The sequence below is a fragment of the Corapipo altera genome, unplaced genomic scaffold (assembly GCF_003945725.1).
Source record: "Corapipo altera isolate COAL_440 unplaced genomic scaffold, ASM394572v1 0, whole genome shotgun sequence".
Taxonomy (NCBI): domain Eukaryota; kingdom Metazoa; phylum Chordata; class Aves; order Passeriformes; family Pipridae; genus Corapipo; species Corapipo altera.
Window position 1 is genome coordinate 24,474,438 of NW_020884872.1, and position 23,078 is coordinate 24,497,515.

The following is a 23,078-nucleotide window of genomic DNA, read 5'->3' on the forward strand; positions in this document are numbered from 1 at the left end:
ATAGAATAAGTAGACTAGATTATGACAGTGGCACATCTGATTTTTTTTTATATATATTGTTGTACCTTGGGAACTGGGTCTCTTAAATCTTACTGTGCCCTTTTTATTTTGATAAATTGTAGTGTTTACTAGATTCTGTCAATAACTTGTTTTATGTACCAGAGTAATAAAAATAGCATGTTTCAGGGAAAAAAGAGATACAGCATAAATCAGTTAAGTGCTGTACTGACCTAGAAATAGAACAGGCTTTATATTCTTTACCACAATACTTTGAATGAGCCATTACACCTTCCTGTTCTTCATTTTCCCCTTTTGAAATAGGGACAGCATCTTTCTCCTGTAAGAGAGATCTGCTGTTGGACATCTGCCATTAATAAGCATCCTATAAAGAGCAAAAAAGTGCTGTCTTATAGCTGGGCTGAATAGCCAGGAATTAGAACCTAATGGGCTAGTAAGTTCTTACTTCTTGGCTGAAGTAAGCACTTGTGGAGGCTGGTACTGTTCATATCTCACTATTCAGTCTTTATGAAGAGAATTTAGGGCAACTGGAATCACAGTTTAGGCACTTTAGTTAAGCATCTAAAACCAGATGGGATTAATCCAGGTCACAGACCCCAGATTTAGCTTGCAAACAGTGCTTGGCGCTTGTTTTGTTTGTCTCTAAACTTTTACCTTGGTTACCTGAAAAAATTTTGCTGTTTTATGGCATGACCTTTGTAAATACTTCTATGAAAAATCAGGTGACTAGGGTGAAATTCTGTGCCTTTGAAATCAAAGCAAGGTTTGAGATTGGCTTCAGTATTGCAGGATTTTTTTCTGTCTTTTACAGCAAACAGAAGGTAAAACAATTTTAAAAACTTGGTCTTGAATTTGGGATTTCATTATGGCAGGCTGATTTCCAAATCATTGAATCTTATGACTGTGTTTCCTAACCTAAATTTTATTTCATTCTAGGTACACTGGAGCACCATATTTTGCTGCAATTACAGCTCTCAAAGTGGTATGTGTTCTTCTATACTAGTCCAAAATGAACTTTTCATCATTTTTAAAAGCATTCATTCTCTGGTGCACGTGAACTTTTGAGTTCTAAAAGGTCATTTCTTGAACAAAGAAAATCCTGCATTTGTATAAATACTTTGTAAATATGTAATTGACTGTGTTTTCTTCCTCTGTGTAAGGTGAAGTTAGAAATACGTCAAAAAAATAAAAATATCAGAGACTTGGATAAGAAATTTCAAAGTATGATGAGATATTTTCTCCAAAAGTGAACAATAAAGTTATGATTTAGTGCTGCAGTGATTTCCTCAGTAATTTCTTCTGGACTTGATAAGTGTGTTGAATGAAATAACTTTCTTTCAAAACTTAAAACGGTAGTCTAGAAGGATTCTTAGTGCTGTAAATCTAAAGATTATTGGTTGAATTTAATGTAATTTTTAATAGCACATTTTATTTGCATTCTAATCTTCAGCAGAAGTATTTTCTAAGCTTCTTTTTCCTAGAAGGGTGAAGTTCCTTACTTTATTGACATATTAACTGGCTAAACATATTTATGCAGATCACATAAATACAGTAGTGATTGTTCAAATGTAAACCTTGAATGTTAAATGTATAGTAGTAAAGCAGAGGAGACACAGCCTTGGGAAATTTCAGTATGCACAACGTACGAGATCAGGTTTTCTGATCACCGCTTACATAATTTTTATGTGTATTTCTGATTTTTTGAGTTAACAACAGAAACTTGAGACTCAATTCTTAATTAAACTTTAATGTTTATTTAACTTAAGGGAGTGTTGTTGAAATTGTGCCCACCTTTTATCTTATATGGATTTGGCCCATTGAATGAAAATGGTAGGACTGGAAATATACCCATATTGCATAGCTCTATTTTGCAAGTATGTTACAGTAGTATTATGGCTCTCTAATGTAGCTTGTCTCATGTTCATTTGTATTCTTTTGCCTTTCTTTTTATTGTACATGTGACGTTTTAGTTGTTGTTCATCTGCAAATGAGAAAGATTTCTCAAGTGAGTAAAAATTCAAGATTTATGTTTCCAGTCATCCTATCACTGAGAAACAGAAAAAAGTTATATTGGAAGTTAGATACAAAAAAAAAATAATTCTCCAGAATATTTCATGGTAGTCTAAGCCAAAATAGAAAAAATAATAAAGTTTGCTTTAACTATTGAGAAGTAAGAATTCAGATGAATTATTTGTTGAGTAAACTTTGGAATGGTAAAGTTATTATTAAGTATAAATTTGATAATACTGTTTGCAAATTTTCTTTTTTAGGGTGCAGATTTATCCCATGTGTTTTGTACCAAAGATGCAGCAACAGTAATCAAATCATATAGTCCAGAGCTGATTGTTCATCCAGTTCTGTAAGTGACTTATGTTTTGTTTAAATGAGCTAATCAGGCTTACTAGTTTGAACATTTCAATCTGATAATTGATTAATTTGTGTTATTTCTTTTTCTGAGTTACTGGATGGGTGAGCTGTGGATTACAAAAGCTTCGGGATTTGTCCCTTCATTACAGTTAGATATTTAATACAGAACAATCAGTTGTGATTTTTTTTTCATGACTGTCAAAGTATAATTTCTAAAAAGCAAATATCTTGCTTTCTGCTGCTAGCTGACATACGTTCTGTGATTGTAATGCATTTAACTGTAAACAGTTGCAAAATCCAGAACTAAGAAACACTAGAAGTCAGCATTTTGAAATTTGCATTCGAAAGGCAAGTGGAGTGTGTTCTCTTGCTTCTTCAGTCCTACTTGTATTTAACAGTAGTGTGTCCTTTTTCCCCTCTTGCTACTGTGCATATAGACACCTATGCAAAATGACTGGGCAAGAGAGATGCTGATTCTCTTTTTTTCTCCATGAGTATGTTGCTTTAGATACATATCTGTTCTTGGGAATAAATGGATGTTCCAAAGTGATATAAAATTCAGGTTTTATTAACAAGAAGATGAAAAGTTTAATAAGCAACTGTCTTCTTAATTGGGAAAATCAGTGTGTGCCTTTCTAAATTTGTGTCCTGAAATATGTTACTGACTGACAAACTTTCACAGGATAAATTTGTTTCAGTTAGGTGTTATGATGGTTTACAATGAGCACTGCAAATGAGAATTAAGATGTCTGCCTTAGGTATATGTCCTTAAGCTTAGTTTGCACCAGTGCATGTCAAAGTCTGTTGGTGTACATAGCAAAGCTGTGATTAAGGTAGAAAAAGCATAATTTAAAATCATGTTTGTCAGATACTGCTGTCAGGAAGGATTTACGACAGTAGAAATAATTTGATGTCTGAGAAAAAGAATATGATCTTCCTTATGGGGATGCCTGTGGTAGGAAGCCATAAGTTTATTACATTCTAAAGGCACATTTCATTCCTGTCACTGTAGAGAGTGGTGCTTAGAAAGAAGACAGTTAAACAGGGTTGTCTTTTGTTGGTTGCTTTTCCCCCACCAAAGATAGGAGAAACCCATAACTTTATGGATTTTAGACAAGATAAAAATGATGTTTGAAAGCAAGGGAAAACATACATGGATAGGGGGTTTTTACCAGTATGACTGTGTTTGCCTCTAAAATCCTAAAGGCACATCTTCAGTCGATGTTCTGTCTGATACCATATGATAACAAATGCAATGGAGAATCCTAATGGCAGTATTAGCATTTAACTTGTTTTGTCTTGATGTATGACAGTCAGGATTCAGCATGTGGTTGTCTTGTATGATAGCGAGTTGACTTTGCCTTGGGAAAAGCATTTTTTGTGTATGCAGGGGTTCTTGATGTCTGGTAATGGAAAAGGTAAATAGGAGAAACAGAAGCAGCATAGAGAAAAATGGAGGTACCAAAAGTGTAAACAGTAAACTTTCTGTTCTTGGAGGACCAGATTGTGCCTGCTAGGTAAGAGTGGAGTGGTTTTATACACAGATTCTCAGTGTCTTCTGTGAAATTCAGATCTCAATGAAAACTCTGATCTGTGTATTCACAAAGAGAACTTTTGATTTTAAAGTTCAGCTCTGTCTATAAATTCCTCCAGATGCACAAAGTACAGTGAATCTAGAGATTTCCATATGCATGTATCTTTAAGTCTACAACTCAATATTTAATACTTTTATTAAAACTGATTAATTTCACACAGACAGCTGGGCTAATTGCATGATGCAGTAGATCTGTAAATATTGTTTACATGACATTCAAAATGAAAAAATGCAAAATATGAGTTAGATTTTATTTGTTCAATTTTCCTCATATTTTTATCTCTTCTGCTTCACTTGAGGGAAAGAGAAAATGGTTAGAAAGAAAAAAATCTTGACTGACTATTGAGCCCAGATTTTATTTAAATTTACACTAACAGCCTATTTTTCTTGTAAGGTCCTTTTGTCTTCAGTGTCACACTTTTTATATGATCTTTTATATGTTGTGGAGCCGTTCAGGTTCTGCAGGCACGGCCGGCTGCTCTTGATTCAGAGCCTGATCTCTTAAACAGTCTTTGTACTTTCTCCCAGGCTGCACTTCACGCATGGAAGAACCTCCGGGAAAAACCCACCAAGCAGCTATGTCATTGTTTTCTTTTGTGTCTCTCCTTAAAACTTTGCTTTGTTATGATTTCTCCATGACCCTTCAGAATAACTAGGTAGCTGTTGTACCACTCTCTTATTATGCTAATTATAATTGTGGTCCTGTGTACTCAACTCACTGTTTGAACAGTTTGGCATTTTGCCAGGGTTCAGCTGCCATTTTGTGCTGCCAGGAGCCTGACATTTTATCATCTCTGTGGCTGAGCTGCTACTACGTTTCTCTACTGCCTTCACCTCACAGGGAATCATCTCAAGGAAAGAACATGCTCTTTTTTTGCCCTTGTCTAAATGCAAGGGCGTTTCTGGCTTATTAGAGGTGCTGTGGTGGATCTTGGCCAGCATGATTAGTGAAGGTATCTGAGAGCTAGAAGTTGGACTAGAGTGTTTCAGGTCCTTGGCAAACGTGTATCACTTCAAGGATGTTCAAGGAATGGTGTGTGAGAATGACTGAGTAGGATTGCAGAGGAGGGTTATGAAAACGAACATCCATCTTACAGCATTGACAAGGGAATTCCTTGTGACCCCAGCTGTAGACCATCCTGGGATTCCTTTTGGTGTAACAACCTATACTGGGGATACCCATAACGCAACTTTCTCTGAGGTTTTTGTCCTTGAGTTCATTCTTTGTGAGTCAGCGTGGGAGAGCTGGGACTACACATGGCAGCTTGGGATCTGGAAAGATGAAGTTTTCAGCACCTGGCTCTATGTGTCCTCGCCACCTGAGTGGAATAATGATAGCTGGGTGTTTAGGGGCCACGAATAGTCAATATTATCAGTAGTAACTTTTCCTTTTTATTCAGAGATTCTGTCACATGCATTATGACCCCTTCCACAATGACCTGGTAGTATTCAAAAACTGACCAGCTAACCAGTTCAGTATTTTTGCTGTCTGACTTTTTGCTTTTGTGTAGAGAAGTGTGTATTGTAGTGAAAAGTGAAAAGTGTGTATTTTAGAAGTTAGGGCCTTTTGAATAGTGGAATAAATGGAGTCTTGGTGACAGCTGCCTTCCTTGGTCTTGTCACTGCTACTCCCAGTTTGTGCTACATTTTTCTGTTTTCTCAGCTAACATGTTCCTACTGTAAATGCTACACAATTACAGACAAGATAAAACTTAGCTTTGGTATTTTATTAAGTTTTACTGCAGGTGTCTCCTGTGTGGATTTTTACTGTAGGTGTGTGTGTACTTTCTTCATGCATTAGTGTTGGGAACTTTGTAGAGAAGAGTTTTCAGTGGCTTTTTTTATTTCTGTAGTTAATTCCTTGGCTCAGGTCAGATTGAATATACTTCTTGGATACTTGTGTTGGATTGGCTTATCCTGTCTTGATAGGCAAGTGATCACAGAACTAAATGAGCTATATGAACCCAGCTGGTTATAATTTAAAAGAAGATTGAATAAACCTATTGTGCTAGATTCCCCTCTTGCAAGGACATTTTGTAATTAATTGTCTAGAAATTTTCTTCTCTGTAGGCCAGGAGACATCCACATTCTACTGAGTAGGCCTCTTGTAACCTGGTTATCAGACACTTAGTAAAATCAACAGTCTATACTCCTTGATCTCAGTTTATCAGAGAAGTAGAATGAGATGTCAGGGCCCAAAGAAGTTAGGTAATTTTTCCATTATTCACAAAAAAAGTCACCCTTGAACTAGGTATGGATTTAGAACTAATACCTTCCTCACAGCTGGTTGTGTACATGGGCTTGTATGGACTAGGAAAGATTGCCAGAATTACTGGACGTCTTATAGTTAATTGCAGAGTTTGAGTTTTGACTTGGATTTTGAAAGATTATTCTTTTGAGTTAAAAATAACTGGCGAGAAAATTCTCATGAGGCTGGACTATATGTTGAAGCCAGTCACCACTAATGAAGAAACTTAATGAAGATGGGGTTTCTGGAACATATTTTACCTAATTTTACTGAATTTTGTCTACGTTTTGACAGTTTGATAAAGTCATGAATCATGAATAGTGAGCTCCTGATAAGTTATTTGAATACTTTTAACCAATGGCAAGTCTCTTAAAGAAAACCTAGGAAAAATCTTAGGATTATTAGCCCTTTATAATTCATTATGTGGAGAGGAAGCTCACACCTTTCAGTTGTATTAGCTAAGGCTAGCTATTAACCAATACTTCTGTGTAACAGTGGGACTTAGGCCTCTTTCAGATCAGCTGCTGGAAAAAGTGCAGGAGTTCATGTCACCAAGGAAAGTCAAGGGGAAAGTCAAGGAGAAAGCAGAGATTGCTTCAATTACCAAAAAGATGTCTCCCAAGTGGCTTGGCTGCTGGATCCTCATTATACCTGCAGAGAAGATGAAGGAAGGCATAAACTTTGTGATGTTTCTCCCAAGCCCCATTTAGACAGCAGTTTAGCTAGGAATCACATTAAAAATTTTTGTTTTTTTTTCTTAGGTTGTCAGGGAGAGATAAAGGTCAGTTTGTGTGTGCTGAGTCAGAGATTTTATATATTTAAACTGTGTCCAGTCCTGTTGTGCAGTGCTGTGGCCAAAACTTGCTTATGGACCTGTTTCTTGTGCCCAGCTTTCTTGGCAAAAAGCTGCTGCTTCTTTATTGTGTGTTGCAGAGTGAACAAAAGCTGGGAGGTGTATTCAGCCCATACTATAGTCCCTTTCCTCCCTGTTGTTGCAGAAGTCCCATGTGATACAACAGGTACTAACAGATTTTGTCACCTCCTCAAAATGGGAGAAGTAGCCAAAGGTTTTTAGCATCGCTGCAGGGAGTGCTACTGGTCTTGCTGCTTCCTGATGTGTCAGAAGGAGATGTACTCCGATTAGATCCTGGCCAAATTCATCCTTCTGAAGGCTTGCCATACTGCTGTGATTTGAAACCAGGATTAAATTTCTTTGGTGTTCAGACTTTCTTGAGTGTTCAACCTTTCTTGAGTTTTAATGAAGGCAGGCGTGCCTGGGGTTTAATTTTGCGTGATTTTTTTTTATTATTGTTTGAAGGTTTTAGGGTCTCTCTATTTTTTTTTTTTTAACCAGATGACAATTAGCAAAGCAGGTATTTAGACTGAGACTTGTTCTGTCATCTCATGTGTCCACAGCCAATTGGAAGTACTCTAGCCTTCTGGGTATTAGTTCAAATATCATCTGTGCCTTAAGAGTTGAATGAGAGGGCTACCAGTGTGATAAAAGCTTGTCACTTTATTTGCTGGTTTTAACATTAAAAAAAAAGTGCATTAGTTTTTCTAGGGACGTTTTAAGTGTGTTTCTTTCTGAGGGAAATTACACTGTCGTCTTCATTCTGTCACTTTTAAAGTCACGGGTCTGGTTGATTGCAGTCCATTTGAAGAATATTTGACAGATTCTGCTTACCAAGTCAGTTCACAAGAAGTACTAATGGGTCAAGACCACTTGCATGCGTTCTGAAAATAGGAGGTCAAGACATTTGATTATCGCTATGATTTTGGGGATGATTGTCATAATACACATTGGTAATGTGGTTGAAATCAAAACAGACTACAACTGCTTTAAGTATTTAGGTATATCTAAATGCAGGTCATAAAATGATTGTGTTATGGAGCTGTGGTATCTTTACAAGGCTAGATAAGGTTGACCTTCACTGCTGTTGTCTGGTCTGTATGCGAAATCTCAGGAAACAGTCAGAAATAGCTTCTTCTCCTTTGTAGGTCTCTCATGGGATGCAAGAGGCTCTACTCTGCATGAGAGGTGATATTGCTTTTGGGTTCGTTATTGAAGAGGCTGTTGTTAGCTCTGATGCTTGTAGTGTGTGACCACCCAATTCCTAGTGAAACAGAACATCTGATGCTTAAGTGAGAACCTGGTGTCCAAAGAGGAGCTGTGGAAAACATTTTCAGTTTTGTTGTCATCATTGTGAAAAAATCCCAAAACAACGATATGGCAAATATGGCATTTTTGCAAAATGTGTACCTCAGTAGGTCATTGAAGGAAGAATATGTAGTGGAGTAAGTAAAGACTAATATCTGCATATTAAGAGCACTCTCTTCCTATGACCTCATGATACCCATGCTTCTCCTGGATAATAGCTTGCTGTTCTTGCTGCTGTGCTTTTAATATTTAGAAGAAGCCTACCATGTTTGCTTCTGGTGTCTAAATTACCTTACTCAGTGGCTGGAAAGGAAGACTTATTTGAATAGAATTCAATACTTATTAAGGTCTTTGTTTTCTTTCATTTTCTTCCCTGTCATTTAATCAAATTGTAGCTGGAAAATATGTATTTTTATCCAGTGTTTACAGATTGTACACTATTCAAAGATACTTAAACAGCCTGCTAGATGAAAATAACCATTTTGTCTTCTAAACTTCTGGGGGGGCATTTTAATATGCTAACTTAAATTTAATAAAAGTATCTCTTTTTGGTCTGTAGTTGCATCTAGCCAACTTCATGCCACTGTGTTGTCACTGAGATTTGCTCTACCTGATTGAGGTGCTTGGTGAGAGACACATGAGTTGATAATAGGCTCAATGAACTTCTCTAGAATAAGTTATTATTTCCAGTTCTGTTCATTGGACTGAAAGAGGCTGCCTGAAACCCTTGGGCTTCTGGAGGTTTGGCATTAATTTACAAGAATGATGATTTAAACGTTGACAAATAGAGCTAGTCTTGGAATAGAGCATTTAATTTTGTGCTCAACATTTTTTTGCATTGTTTGGGTTTGAAATAACTCATTTGACCTAAACTCTCCAAGATAATCTCGCTCCCTATCTTATTTACCCAGTTTCCAATAAAGACCTCACCCAAGATTTACCACAGTAGTTAACAATTAGCTTTCTGAGATGACTACATGAGTTCCAGAGCTACACATTATGTCCAGTCTTCTGCTCTTTTGATGTGTTGTATAACATGACAGGTTCCAAATGTCAGCAGGTCTAACATTTGATTCACATTAATTATAATTACCTGCAGTGTTTGGACAAACAAAACTGAAACTCTTTCATCCTCAGATCAGAGACTTTTTCCCATCTTTGAAGATAAGTCTCTAGTTTGCCTTTTGAAACTGCCCACTTGAAGTGGCTTTGTCCAGGTTTGCCTAAACAGAATTCTGCAGTGGTACATTTTAATGCATTTGAAGTTGCCTCAGTCACACCAAGTTTGCACAGATAATGAGCAGAATTTGAATAATATACTCTCCAGTGAGAAGCCACATAGTTGATTGGGTGATGGCAATCTTGCTTTTGTCCCATGTTCTTCTCTAGCAGGAGGTCCCACTTGATTGGCATTTTGTGGTGTCCATACCACATCCCTGATTAGTAAGGTGTTTCCAGCTCTGCCTAAAACACATGTGAAGAGCTACAGTCCCGCTGACTCCTGTTTGTGCTGTCATTCATGCTTATCTATTATTTCCGTAGCTCCTGGTTCCACCCTTGCTGACTTTGCTTCACATTTTCTTGTTTCCGTGTAAAATTTGACAAGGCTGCAAGTTATCACTTGTTCCTTTCCCTCCTCCAGAAAGCAATGTCAGTAACTGTCATTCATCATGAATGAGGAAAGCTGCTGTCTTTAGAGCTTACTGTAAAGCTATTGCTTGGTCGCTTTTGATCATTTGGTAAAAACCAGTCTTTGAATAAAAAGCAGCATAGAACAAAATTTCTGGTTTTTTTGGAGGGATGGGGATGGGAGTGGTGTTTCAGGCCTTAGCTGTCGAGTGTCCTCCCACTTTGGGCAGTGACCAGCCTAGAGCAGAGATTCAAGCAGATGGCACCTGGTAGATAACTATTACAAGCTGCTCTAGAAGATGTTTAGAAACCGTGGGTGATATTAGGGCAGTAACCACCATCTTTTTTTTCAGGTTGGGAGTTTTTTTTGGTGGTGGTGTTGTTGGTTTTGGAAAAGTTATTACATCAAGCTTTCCCTAAGATGATGATCTACAGAACTGTGTTTTATGACAATTTTTATTGTGTGATAGTGAAATACAGAAGAGTCCTGAAGAGCAAAAAGCTTAACCTGAAGTTTTTCTTTCTGTATAAGGTCATCACCTCAGGGCTGGTCTCAATGACTTCTCCCAGTCTGTACTGATATCTAGGATTGCCCTGACCCGGGTGCAGCACAGTGCATGTATTGAACTTCATGAGGTTGATGTGGCAAAAGTTATCTAAAGCTAGTAATAATTTGCAGAGAAAATTTATTCTCACCATTTTAGAGACTCAGTGCTTTGTCTATTTTGTCATGGAAAGTACTTTTCTTGATACACTCAGGAAGCAGAGAAAAGAGCAAAAAGAAAAGCATGCGAGATGCTGAACACCATGCCTTGGTCCTGTCCACACAGTGGCTTCAGGGGCCGCAAATGATAAAAGCTGTTGTGTCTGTCTTCCCAAGAGATCACAGGCTTCTCAACCTCTGTGAGAGAAACTTTGTTTCTCTCTCCCCTTACCTCTCACTAATAGCCAGGGACAGCTGATCAGACTCCATCTGTGGCCTCCCCAAGATCGTGCTCTATGGTGAACTTGCCACTGGCTGCCACAAGAGAGGAACCCCAAAGAGAAGATACAAGAACTCCCTGAAACAACATCTCAGCCCTGGACGTATTGATCACCATAACTGGTCTACTCTGGCCTCCAGTCGGGGGGTCTGGAGACACACCATCTATAACGCTGCTGTTTCCTTTGAGAAAGCACGCAGGATCACTCTTGAGGAGAAGGGACAATGCAGAAAGAATCGTGTCTTGCTGATACCACCTAAGGAGTCTTTCTGCTGTGCCTTTTGCAACCTGCCCTGTCTATCTCGTATTGGCCTTATTAGCCACCAGTACACTTGTAGCAAATGTGGGTAGAGCCCTTCCCAAATCTTCATTCCTGAAACCTAGCCATGAAATTGGGTTCTGTGAAAGCCTGAAGATTGCATCTCTTTTGAACAAGGGGTCGTCTTCATACCTCATACCTTTCTAGATAGGAGTTTGTTTTTTTAATATACAGTGCTAATTTCAATTGTTGTTTCAAAGTCTTGGGCAGTGGAGGTGCTAATTAAATGAAGAGGTTTGAGATCAGGTTAATAACCAGGCAGAGAAATTGTCATGAAGTGACAAAGGACATTAACAGTGTTCTTTGTGTGAGTGTTGTACACAGTGAACAGCTCAGGATCTGATAATGTTTTGTGCTGGTGCCTCCAAAGTCTTTAGAGGTTTTAGTCTGGTTTTGATACACATGCAAACAAAAAAAAGCAAGGGTTTTTTCTGTAGTAATCAACTAAACACTGCCAAGGAATATTTATTCCTCAGTACTTGAAAGCACGATTATCTGCACAGGCGAATTACTCAAACAATCCTTAGCAAGAATTTTGGACTATGCCATCTAGCCTTTCCCAACCACTTTTTCCACTGATGAGGGATTACTGTGGTCCAGCAACTGTGCCCGACAGGCAGGTTGAGCTTTGCCTGCTCTGAAACCTCAGGGTGTATAGGCCAGCTGCCCTCAGTGTCAGAGAGCTCTTCTGGGGATATTAAGTCACATGTATAGACTGTAGCTGTTAAGAGCTGAAAGAGTTTCTGTATTTATGCTGAATCCTGTGGTCAGGAACATTCAAGGTGATGCCCCTTCCTGAAGAAAGTTACCTGTTGATCATTTGTACCCTGTCAGCTTTAAAATGCTACTAGTTTTATGTCTGTAAGATTACACAACAGCCCTTCCATTTTCAGAGTAGCTGTAGATATGGGATATTTGTAAGTCTTGTGTACCTGCATAACCACAGCTGTTGTGAACATCCAGTGTCTTGAAGTGAAGTTGGTATGATGCTTCTGCGAGGCAGTATTTGTTCTGCTTTCTTTATGAAGAATCAAAATCCATCAGTTACTTTACAGCATGTTTTTATAGCTGATTTTGCAATGTAGTAGTCATTATCACCATTTTTAATCTGTTGACCCTTCACGGCTTGGGTTGCTTCTTGATGTGAAGTTGCAAAGGAGTTGCATGCAATGTTTGCAAAATGCTTTGAAGATGAAAAGCTCCACAGTAGGTTTTTATTATTACCAGAGGCAAAGTGAGCAGGAGTGGCTTAATGTTGGACTGTTCATTTCCCAAGAGATGGCTTTGTTTTGAAAAGTGCACATTATCAATTGGATTGTAGACAAAATTATTTTATTTCAATCCTGAATATAAATAAATTGGCAAACTTTCTACCTTTAGATTATTTGCATGAGACATTTGTAGAAGAGTAGAGCATTTATGGTAATACCTGTGGCTCTGTTCTTAGCTTATGTTTACTGAAGCATTTTTTTAAATGTATTTGGCTTCTACAGTCCGAAGGTATTTTGAATCCAATCCATTCACACTTCATATATACATATTTCATATATATATATCTCCATATTTTTATAACTGTATGATACATAGATGCATTTATTTGAGAAATATATGTATTTTAGATATATATTGCTCTTCAAAGATAAAGTAAGTTCAGCATGTGGATTTAAAAAAGTGACTGGCATTCAGAAATGGTGATGTTTTATTAGAGTTTTGATTACAGGCAATTTTTCACATGTTCAACCTATCACATGTCTTCTTTTTTTTTTCTTTAATAGTGATTTAAATATTTCTTGAAGCATTTTTATTTCCAGCCTGTACCTACGTCATAAACTTACAGGTGATTGTACAGAGACAAATAAAAAGTAAAAAATGAGCTGTTTGGCAATTCTGAAGCTGCTATTGTTTCCTTGCGAGTTAGAGAAATGAGGGAGCTGCATCGTTCGAATGGAAATTGAGCTACTAAACCAGGGGACTGCTTCAGGGACACCCGATGTCCTCACGTGGTTCGTTGTCTCCCTTGACCTTGCAGCGGGTCATTGCTTCTACGCAGCAGCCTTGTTTTGACAGAGCTGTTTTGTGGTGTCAGCACAGGGTGCCTTTGGGGAGCCCTGGCTGGCACAGCCAGGATTTCTGGAGCAGCTTTGTCTGTGGAGGGGCTGCTGGGCTGCGGCCAGGTGGGAGGCACTGCATCCCTGCAGCCTTGAGTGCTCTGCCTCGCACCCTGCAGCTGCAAAGGCTTTGGGCTCTGTCTGGCACTTGCAGAAATCATTGCGGAATTTGCTGATTCTGCCAGATGCAAGCTAAACACTTGTTCCCAAGTGGTGTGTCCCATCAGTACAGCTGTTGGTTATGAAAAACATGCAGTGACTTTCATCCGTAATAATACAGCTTTGTTGAAGTATTGCAAGCTTAAAATATTCTGAGCAATACTCTGAAGCGGGACCTCCTTGCTCAGCCTACAGGGAGCTTTATTCTCTGTGCTTCAGTTAAAGTGCTCGTTTATTGTTGTCACTAATGTCAGAGGTGGGGAGGGAGGGAGGCTAAATTTTCCCTCCATACTGTCAGTAAGGATTAACTACAACTGGTGGGCAGTACTTTCAAAATATTCTGGCCTATTTACACAATAAAACTGATCAGAACAAAATAAACAGTTCTGGTCAGTGGCTGAATGCTGTATTGTGGCAGCTATATTTGGCAGCAGATTTTCTCATCATTTTTCCAGTGTAGACAAAAACCTGAATGCTGCAGAAATCTAAAGCAGTACAAGCAGATAATACCCCTGTTGAATAGCTTGTTTCTCCAGTTGCCTTTTGGGGAAACAGGACAATTTGGCTGTAATTCAGTTGGAACAAATGCTTATGAAGCAATGACAAAAAAGCATATGAGTAGATTTATCATTTTGCCATGTAGGGAAATAAATAATTGCATCATTTCCAGCAAGCCATGGTGTGTACCTGTGAGATGGTGGATCTCTCTCCAAGGTATAATCTCTGCAAAGAAGCATTAGATAGGAATTGTGACAGACCAGAAATTGTTGGTTTTCTGCTTGGGTTTTATTTTTTTATTTTGTAAACAACTGTAGTGGGTACTTGCAATTACCTCCTCATTTTTATGTGATATTCTCTAAGGAATGAATTGAGAGAAATGTTTGGGCAACCATTCCATATTTCCTGGGTCACAGATTTTTGGTAGTTTGGAAGATAAAATTGCCTGACACTCAAGATAGGAAATATCTCTTTCTATCTTGCATCTTGAACTCAGTTTCTGAGACTACTAAAATGAAGCCTTTTTAAACTTGTCTTTTTTTTCACACTTCCATTTTAGTGATAGTCCCAATGCTGTCCATGAGGTGGAAAAGTGGTTACCACGACTGCACTCAGTTGTCATAGGACCTGGCTTAGGTAGAGATGAAGTTCTACTTGAGAACGCTAAGGTAATATGCATACTGATATTTTATCCTTTGTCTTTATGTTGAATTTTATTAACTAGTTTCCTGTATTTTACATCTGATAGGGTTGCTAAATAACAAATTTAATAAAATACTGTTGACTGAAAATTGCAGTTGCTGTTCATGGTCTTCATTATTACACTTAATCTTCACTTGGAATTTTAGGCATCAGTATGGTTGTTTTGATTTGCTTTTGTTTTGCTTGTGAAAGTCACTAATGAAGAAACAGATGTTGGCATATCTGGATAAAGGGCTCTGTGTTTTCTTAGGTGCAAAGCACCTGTACTGTAAGTGCACAGATATGGATTTGATTTCCTTATTTTCAGAACCATATTTGACATCTTTTCTCAGATGTATCAAAGAACAGGGACCGTGTCCCCTTGCAATAAGAAATAATACTCTTAATTATAAAATGTTGCAGATTTCTACTCTGGATAAAGAGGTAATCCTATTTTCTGTCAACCCTCAGTGGAGAGATGAAAACAGGAGCTTAGTTTTGTACTTTAAATAACACATACTTAGACTGTCTTCCGGATGATGTTTTGTATAACCATCAACACATTTTGGTATGTTTGAAGTGTATCTTTCAGTCTACTGTCAATCTAATTTTGTACAATTTCATTTTTTTTTCCTGAGCAGTATTACTGAATTAATCAGTGGTGCTAACAAGTGGAATTAATATAATTTACAGAAATGTTGACAGTAACACAGTGAAATTGCAAAACAGGGGAGGCAAGAGGCTGGAGACCACACTGTCCAAGTGGTTTAGAATACCTTGAAAACTAGGGAGGGTAGTTTTGCTAGGATTCTGTTAGCGAAAGTTGCTATTGGAGCTTTTCACTTCTTTAATTCTCCTGCTTCCTTTTCGGAAGGAAAATGTGTGTATTATGATACAGAGGTGCAAAACTAATAAAGATTAGAAAATAAAAAATAAATTATTACACCTGATGAAGAAATCAAATTTTATTCTAAATGAACTATTTAAACATATTTTATTATTTTTTAAAACAATTTTTCTGAATTGCTTCTACAGAAAAAAAATTTTGGTCAATGATTTTTCTATTTCCTTGATTTAAAAAAAAAATTAACTTTGTCTTCTGTTCCTAAAAGAAGAAAACTTTAAATAAAAGAAAATAAGATTCATTTATAATATCTAAGATATGTCAGATAAACTTCTTTTATATCAGAATTCCATCTGGGGTTTATGTGCTTATCTGTACTAAAGAAGTATCTGGGAGATTTCTTGATTGTGTTTTTTTCATCATTGCTAAAAATAATATTGCTTTCTTAGTGAATTACAAGCATAGTTTTACTTCAGCCTGGCTGTCCTGTGTAAGCTAGCTTAAAGAAACAAACCCAGCTGATAAAGACAAGGCATTTGGAAGTTACTTCATGCTAAAATCTCAGGATACATTCATGTGAGCCAAGGATCTGGCCTTATTAATTTCAATTCACATTAAAGCTCATGTTCTTTGTCTTCACTCTAGTTATGTAAGTGTTCATTAGTTACCCAGTGGTGTGGGTTTTAACATGTCACTGGGGACGAGTGACCCCTGTTTACCTGCTTGAGGAAGACCGGTACTTCTCTGTGCTGAGGGAAGGCTGAGTCTCCCTCTTGCTTCAACAGCAAATATTAAGCTTCAGTAAAAAAGCAAGAGATGATATCATTGCTGTTTAAAACTCTTATAGGAGATTGGGCTGGTATATAATTTTCTGGTTTCCCTTTAAGACCATGGCATGTGTCTTAGGAACACAGGGCTGAGAAGTAGGTGAGTGTCTGCTTTCTGATCAGGGTTTTGTATCAGAGTGGTAGTTTCAGTGGGAGAGAGCTTCCCCTCTTCCTCCTTCTGTCCCATTAAATGCTGAGGCATAGTGGTCTGTCACCCCTCTGATGCTGTTTTTATGTCTGTTCTTGTCAGTACTGTGCCAACACATTGCCAATGAATGTGATTCTCTAAACAGTCGTGTTTGGGCTCCTTCTTTCCTATGAACATTGAGAAATTAAGAAATTACCTAGTGCAGTAACCTGCAATTTCTGGTACTTGTTGACCAGATGGTTTATCATCTCTAGATCAAAGAATGCTTTGCTTCCTCAGCATCTTTAGTATGTCACCTACCTCCCTCATTTTTAATGCCTGCAGCAGCATGTGGTACTTGAGCTCCTTTCAACAGTCTGATTTAAAAAAACCCCACCTTGTGATCACTTTCCTTTGACTTTTTTTTTTCCCCTGAGTGCATAGTGATATTCTTTGAATACATACTTACTAGCTTCCTCTGATTTTCTGGGTTTGGCTGTAATTCCATTTACAAGTCCTGTTAAAGAAACCACTCTACAAGTTATATCCTGTTTTCATGTGCTGCTTTTGTGGGTCTGTGCCAGTAGCCCTGCTGTTACTCAGTTGCTTGGGTGAGGGCTGATGCTCTGTCCAAGCTTCCTAGCCATGAGTTTGAATGACCAGGAGCTACAGCTTCAGGAAATTATCCTAAAGAAAGCATTTGTTGTGTCGTAATAGCTATGCAGCTGGATTCCTTGCAGATGTGGCAGTTGTAGTCTTGGCCTGATTAGACTTTCCAACTCTGGAGCAAGTAAGCAGTCCAGGCTGTTTCTCTTCGAGAGAAAGGAGTGAAAACACATTTCTGCTCCACTTCTCAGCTTTGGAGTGTGCACACTGAAGCATCTCTGCTCCCTGTACTACTTCAAACTTCTGAAATGCTGTTACCGTATTTGGTGTGGAACTTGGCCACCGTGTCAGCTTCCTTGTAGGAAACATGAGGCCACCCGTTTCTCCCTTTCAGCATCCATGATTGATTCTGGCCAGAGATGACAGTACCTTACCTCCCTGAGTTCACCTCAGTTGGAATGCTGCTGCTAGTGGTTTTGACTGTTGAGAAAGAGTTTAGCTGCCATACAGGAAGCAAGGCCACAGTCCCTATGACTGTCCTCTGTTTTGAATCTGCAGCATATTTCCAAAGGTACTGGATACTCTCCTTTTTTCAAATAGCACCAGTATTATGTCCTTCTCGTACCTACCCATCATAGTGTTCTTCATTCAGCTCTACTGGGGATGTTTGCACTTCTGGTCTTACTCTGATCTGATTTTCCTTGTAGCTGAGGCTTGGAAGTAGGGAAATTTCTGCCTGTACCATCTAGAGCTGTTCCTCATGTGTGTGAGAGAACCAGATTCCTCTCCTGGAGGATGATGAGTGCAGCTCCCGAAAGCACTTTGGAAAACTTCGATATTCCTTGCATAACCTCGTGGGAGAGATGATGCCTAATGCTCAAGGATGTTCTGCATTCTGCTGCCACCTAGCAGTTAGGCAGTTACAGGCTGAGCTGTGTTCTTTATCAGTTTCCATCCTTTTGACATCTCCTTTCCCCTGTTCCTTCTGGCTTTGTGGTCAAATGGACTGATACAGGCTTGTTGGTGGAACAGCAGTTACTGTCGGGATCAGGTAGAGAGAAGCATTCATCCTTACAAAGAGCTCTGTTCCTTAACAGAAGTCTTTGATGTTGGAATCTTCTTTGCCTGTCACTGGGTTCCTTCTCTCTCTCCCCGAAGTGCTAGCACTGAATCCTGGACTCTGACACTTCAGACTTGCTATGTTTTGCTTTGCAGCAGCAAAGGTAGCTTGCTGTTTTCAACAGTGCATGTTTGCTTCCCTCCTGTGAGAGAGGTAATGATTAATAGTAAGAATGGCTCCGTGTAATTCAGATTACACGATAAAATTGACCTGTTGCTCAAACCATGTGCTTGTTCCTCTCACTCAATTTTCAGTCTTTGTTTTAGCTCCAAGAGCATGTCAGGAATACCAGCCTGGGTTTTTCTTTTGGCTGAGGCCCTGCCTAGCTGCCATTTGTGCGTATTGCTGTTGCAGTTTCTCTTCTCTCACCCCCTTGCCTTGCAACACTACCCTCAGCCAGTCATTTGCCCTTAAAGATCTCTCCTATCTCTTGGGATATAAATTTCAGAAATCTCATTTTCCGACCCTAGTGACATCATTGTAAGGTTGTGTTGAAATGTTGTCTGGGCTGTAGTTAACATGGTGAGAGAGTTTTGGGCCATTGTCACGGGATCACCTCCATCGAGTGTGGCCAGAGAGAACCCATTTGAAATTGTCAGATGGATTCTCAGTTCCGCTTTGATGGAGGCATCAGCCTTTCTGTGTTTGGTTAGTTGGATTAGTTTCCCCCTTTCAAGCCTCATGCTTTCAGGATTTAGGCAACACTTCATAGCCTTAGTAAATTGTGAGAATGGGACCAGGTGCTTCCCTACACTATCTGCACTAGTTTTTTACAAGATCAAGAGGACTATAGAATACAGGGCCACTTGTCATAGCTGTCTGTTAAAAGTAGATCTGCCACTATGGACCTTGAAAAACATTTTCCACTTGATATCTGAGCAGCCCCCCACTCCGTTTGTACCAAGACACCTGAGAAGCATCCCAGGCTAATGCTGCAGCTGACAGATTAGTCATGCTGTCTGTGGTACCCACCACCATACCCAAATATGAACAGGATTTATTACTCTTTAGAGTCACTGCTCATGGCTACTCAAATTAGCAGAATTATTATTTTCCAAAACTTTGTTCTTCAGTGTGTGTCACATGCATTTGCTTCTTTCCTTGTTTATACCCTCTGGAGGTTCTCAGTGTGGGAATTCAGCAGTTCCTAGGGAACTTAAGTAGCACTTTCTGTTCTCAGCACTCAGCTAGGAGGAGGTGAAGTAGATTGGGTCTTGTGCCTGTGGTACTTGTTATGACCCACCCCAGAAGGCGAGGGTAACCTGGGTTCTTGTTAGTAAATCCCTTGGGGTGGGTTAGAGTGAAACATCGGTGTTTGTAAAAATATATATATATATATGTGTGTGTGTGTGGTTTATTTTAGAACAGTTTTGTTTCAAAGGAAAACAGGTGTAGTTGTTTTGGTTGTTATCATCCATAGTAATACAGCAATATTAAAGCATAAAAATAACACTTAAGGAAATGTATAAGGAAAGGAAGAGAAAGAAGGATAAAAGTGGAAAGATATATATAGTCACCACCCGCTGGATCCAGCAATGAAACTTGGCAGTTGCATTTTTCATGTCTGTAGATTAAAGCAATGGTCTTGACCACTGGGGCTCGGGGAAGCCCCCCCAACTTCCATGAGTTATTATACACTTTGAGCTCAGGTGGGAACTGTACCTTCCCTGGGGTAGGGAGTTTTACAATGGATGATGTCCCACAGGATGTGTCAGGAGTCTTAAGTGCTCCCCAGAGGGGTCTTCACAGTAGAGTCATCATGTAAGGAGGACCTTGGCATGCTAAGAAGGATTATCCCATCTCACAGGATTTGCCTCTTCCCTTATCTGGCAATCCAGTTTGTAGCTTTAGGTATGCACACCTTTCTGCACCTGCAATAGCTGGACAATGGCACCCACTTATCTGAAGGTCCTTTCCAAGTAGGCTACTCAGGGAGGGGTGGGCTTTGCTAGGTGAGCAGTCTTTTGGTGATCTTAACAATGTTTAAGCCATTAACCATTTCAATCTCTGACAGTACTGCAGAGGCAAACCCCAGAGGGCATGTATGTGCACTACTGTGAGAATGTGTGTGCAAAATGCATTCCTCTGAGCCTTCACCCAACCCCCGATATTGATGCATGTACCACAGGTAGTATCCAGTGAAAAACTAATCTCTTACTAGCCAAGCTTCACTGCTCTCGAAAGGCCTGATGAGAGTCAGAATTTGTGCGTGTCTTCACCTAAGATGAGGCACTTGCTGGGATAGGATGCAGTTCTTTCTCTGTGGTGGTGTTACTGGTGCAGATAAAGCTTGGGAACACCTCTTGGTTATGCCAAGCACTGTTGCTGCTTGTTCTAAGTATTATTAGTATTCTTTGGCTTCCTCACAAATGTCTTGATTAGAAACACAGTGTTTGAATATATGCTAACAGGACCTTAAATACAGGTTTATGCAACTTGCAAACAGAGTTTATTTTCTAATATATGTAATGGATCTTGACAGTCATTCACAGTGAAGTGGGATGTTTATTTGCTTTCTGTGTGTAGGCTCATATTGTTCTTTAACGTGATTCTGTTACTTAGAAGCATTTGTAAGCAAAACACTGAACGGTATACCTTTTCAACTCTTTCTGAGCATCATTCATCTACAAACTCCACAAAGAAATCTGCAGTTATAAATGACAGAGTTCATTTTAAGTTTATGTTGTTTTTTTTTTAGACAAAATGCCAACAGCTGACCATTAATATCTTAAGCCAAATCTAACATTAACGTCATCAGGTATAAATTGGACGCCTTGTAGAGTTTGCATTGTGAGTACAAACATTCAGTGGATCAAAACATGAGAAAAATGGCTGCTGTTATTTATTCTGATTAATGTTTAAAGTGGATTTGGATATGTTTAGGGCTGAAAGTGTATAAATGTAGCTTCTTAAGTGGTGTCTGGTTGACCATAATTTTGAGAAGCAAAGCCAAAAAGGAGTGCGCTGGGGTTTTACAGAACTAGGATAGTATTTCAGAGGATTTTACTTTGTTTGCTTGTGTTCCTTTTGTTCACGCATTCCCTTGGATTGTGTCACTTCTTTAAGAATTTAGCATAAGATTGAAGCTGATATTAAGAATCCTTAGTTGCAATTTTCCTCCACCTTTGAGGACAAGTGATCTAATTTGAATTCAAAGAGGGAATTTACAAGTGAATAATTTTCATATCTTTTTTTTTTTAAATGTAGAATAGAACACTTCTGATTAGCTGCCAGCTACGGTGTCTTCAGCTTTGTTAGTTGTAACAACAGCTTTCAGCGTTTCCTAAAGCACTTAATGAGCCTGATCATGTAGCAGGGTACTCTTTAGACTCTTTATTACCCTCTGCCTCTGCCTGGCTTAAATATTTTGCTGTGCACCTGAAAATCTGTTTTGGAGAACAGGGCCTAGCATGAGGTACTACAGTTAAAAGACCACCTTAAATTGAATGGAGCATAAACCACGAGATAAAGAAGCTATTTGTTTCAGAGAAAGGATATTCATCTCTTTTATGAGCCTCTTCATTCAAGAGTGGTGGTCATTCCTTGTGTGAGGTTTGAGAGCTTAGTGGAGTGATTAATGAACTAGTGATAGTTATGCATAAGAAATATATAAAGTAAAACTCAGGCAATTAGGCTAGTTAAGGGTGATTTTTCATATCTTGTCCACAGAGAAAGTTTTGTTTGTCTTTACTGAATGTTAGGAGGATGAGTTCTTGGGTCAGTTCATAGGAACTAATGAAAGCAATTTTAAGGGTTTTTTTGTAAAAACAGCAAGTAAATAAAAAACTCAAAGCCAGTTACTGAAAATGTGTCTCTAATTTGAAGAATCTCTAACAGTAGAACTCCATTCTGAATGTTTTTTAAACGTCTTGCTCCAAACAGAATATATTTAGGGAAGCTTCTCTGCTCCTGCCAACCCTGACTGAAGCCTTGAGCACAGGCTGAGCTTGGAATATTTGCCTACCTCTAGCTGTGCAAGATTACAAACTTCTACTTGCCAAGCCCATTTTCCAAGCATCTCTGCCACAGACCTGCATCCTGACCTCTATTGCAGCTGAGTCCCTGCTAACTCTGCATTTATCCAGACTTGAAGCAAGCAAGGCAGAAGTGCTTCCTAGGGCTTTCAGTGCCCTAGGAATTTTGTAGGAATTCATTTGCAGTGTGTTGGGGTGGAACTTATTTGTTCCTCCTGGTCACCTGGAGGAAGAGGATGTGCAGAAATGCTTCCAGCTGCAGCATTTACAGGAAATGTTGTCTGTGTCTTTTATTTCTCTGTTCCAGACAAAACCATGGATCCGGGATTGCTGGATGAGAGCAGCATCCATGCAGAAAATATAAGCAATTATAGGTGGCATTTCAACAGCAGTTTCTGATCCCAGCTTTCAATAGAGAGTTCTTTGTAAAAGGGGCTGCCACCCCTTTTTGATTTTTTAAGGTTGCATGAGATGTAGCCAGTGACAGGTTATGCACATTTGCATGTCTCTACCAAACCAGAGTGTGTAATTACATACTTGGCATTTGCAAGTTGCAGTGGAGCGCACTTTCAGTGGGCTGATGGCAAGGTTATACTGCTTCCTAAAGGGTTTGGATGTCATCATGGCTAATGCTCTCCATTATTATGGCATGGTAAAGCTTAAACTTCTTTTTGAGAACATGAGTAAGAATTTTGCCAAGGGTAGGCCAAGACATGACTCTTGAAAGGACTGAGGAAATGCAGTGTTCATTGCTTACATCAGTAAGGTGATCTTTCCTTTGCAAGGTAGAAGGATGACAATGTGAAAATTAATTA

The 23,078-nt window shown here is 38.9% G+C and overlaps 1 protein-coding gene across 7 annotated transcripts in view; it reads left to right on the top strand.

Moving 5' to 3' along the window:
- Positions 1-23,078, top strand: part of NAXD (NAD(P)HX dehydratase) — a 48,287-nt gene that overhangs the window by 7,286 nt on the left and 17,923 nt on the right. For all 7 annotated transcript variants that reach the window (XR_003527122.1, XM_027639864.1, XM_027639842.1 and 4 more), the window contains 3 exons: positions 955-1,000; positions 2,289-2,377; positions 14,644-14,752. Coding sequence is in view for 6 of the 7 variants with exons in the window: in XM_027639864.1 (XP_027495665.1) it covers positions 955-1,000; positions 2,289-2,377; positions 14,644-14,752 (244 nt within the window). In the remaining variant the exon portion in view is untranslated. The remainder of the gene's footprint in view (positions 1-954; positions 1,001-2,288; positions 2,378-14,643; positions 14,753-23,078) is intronic.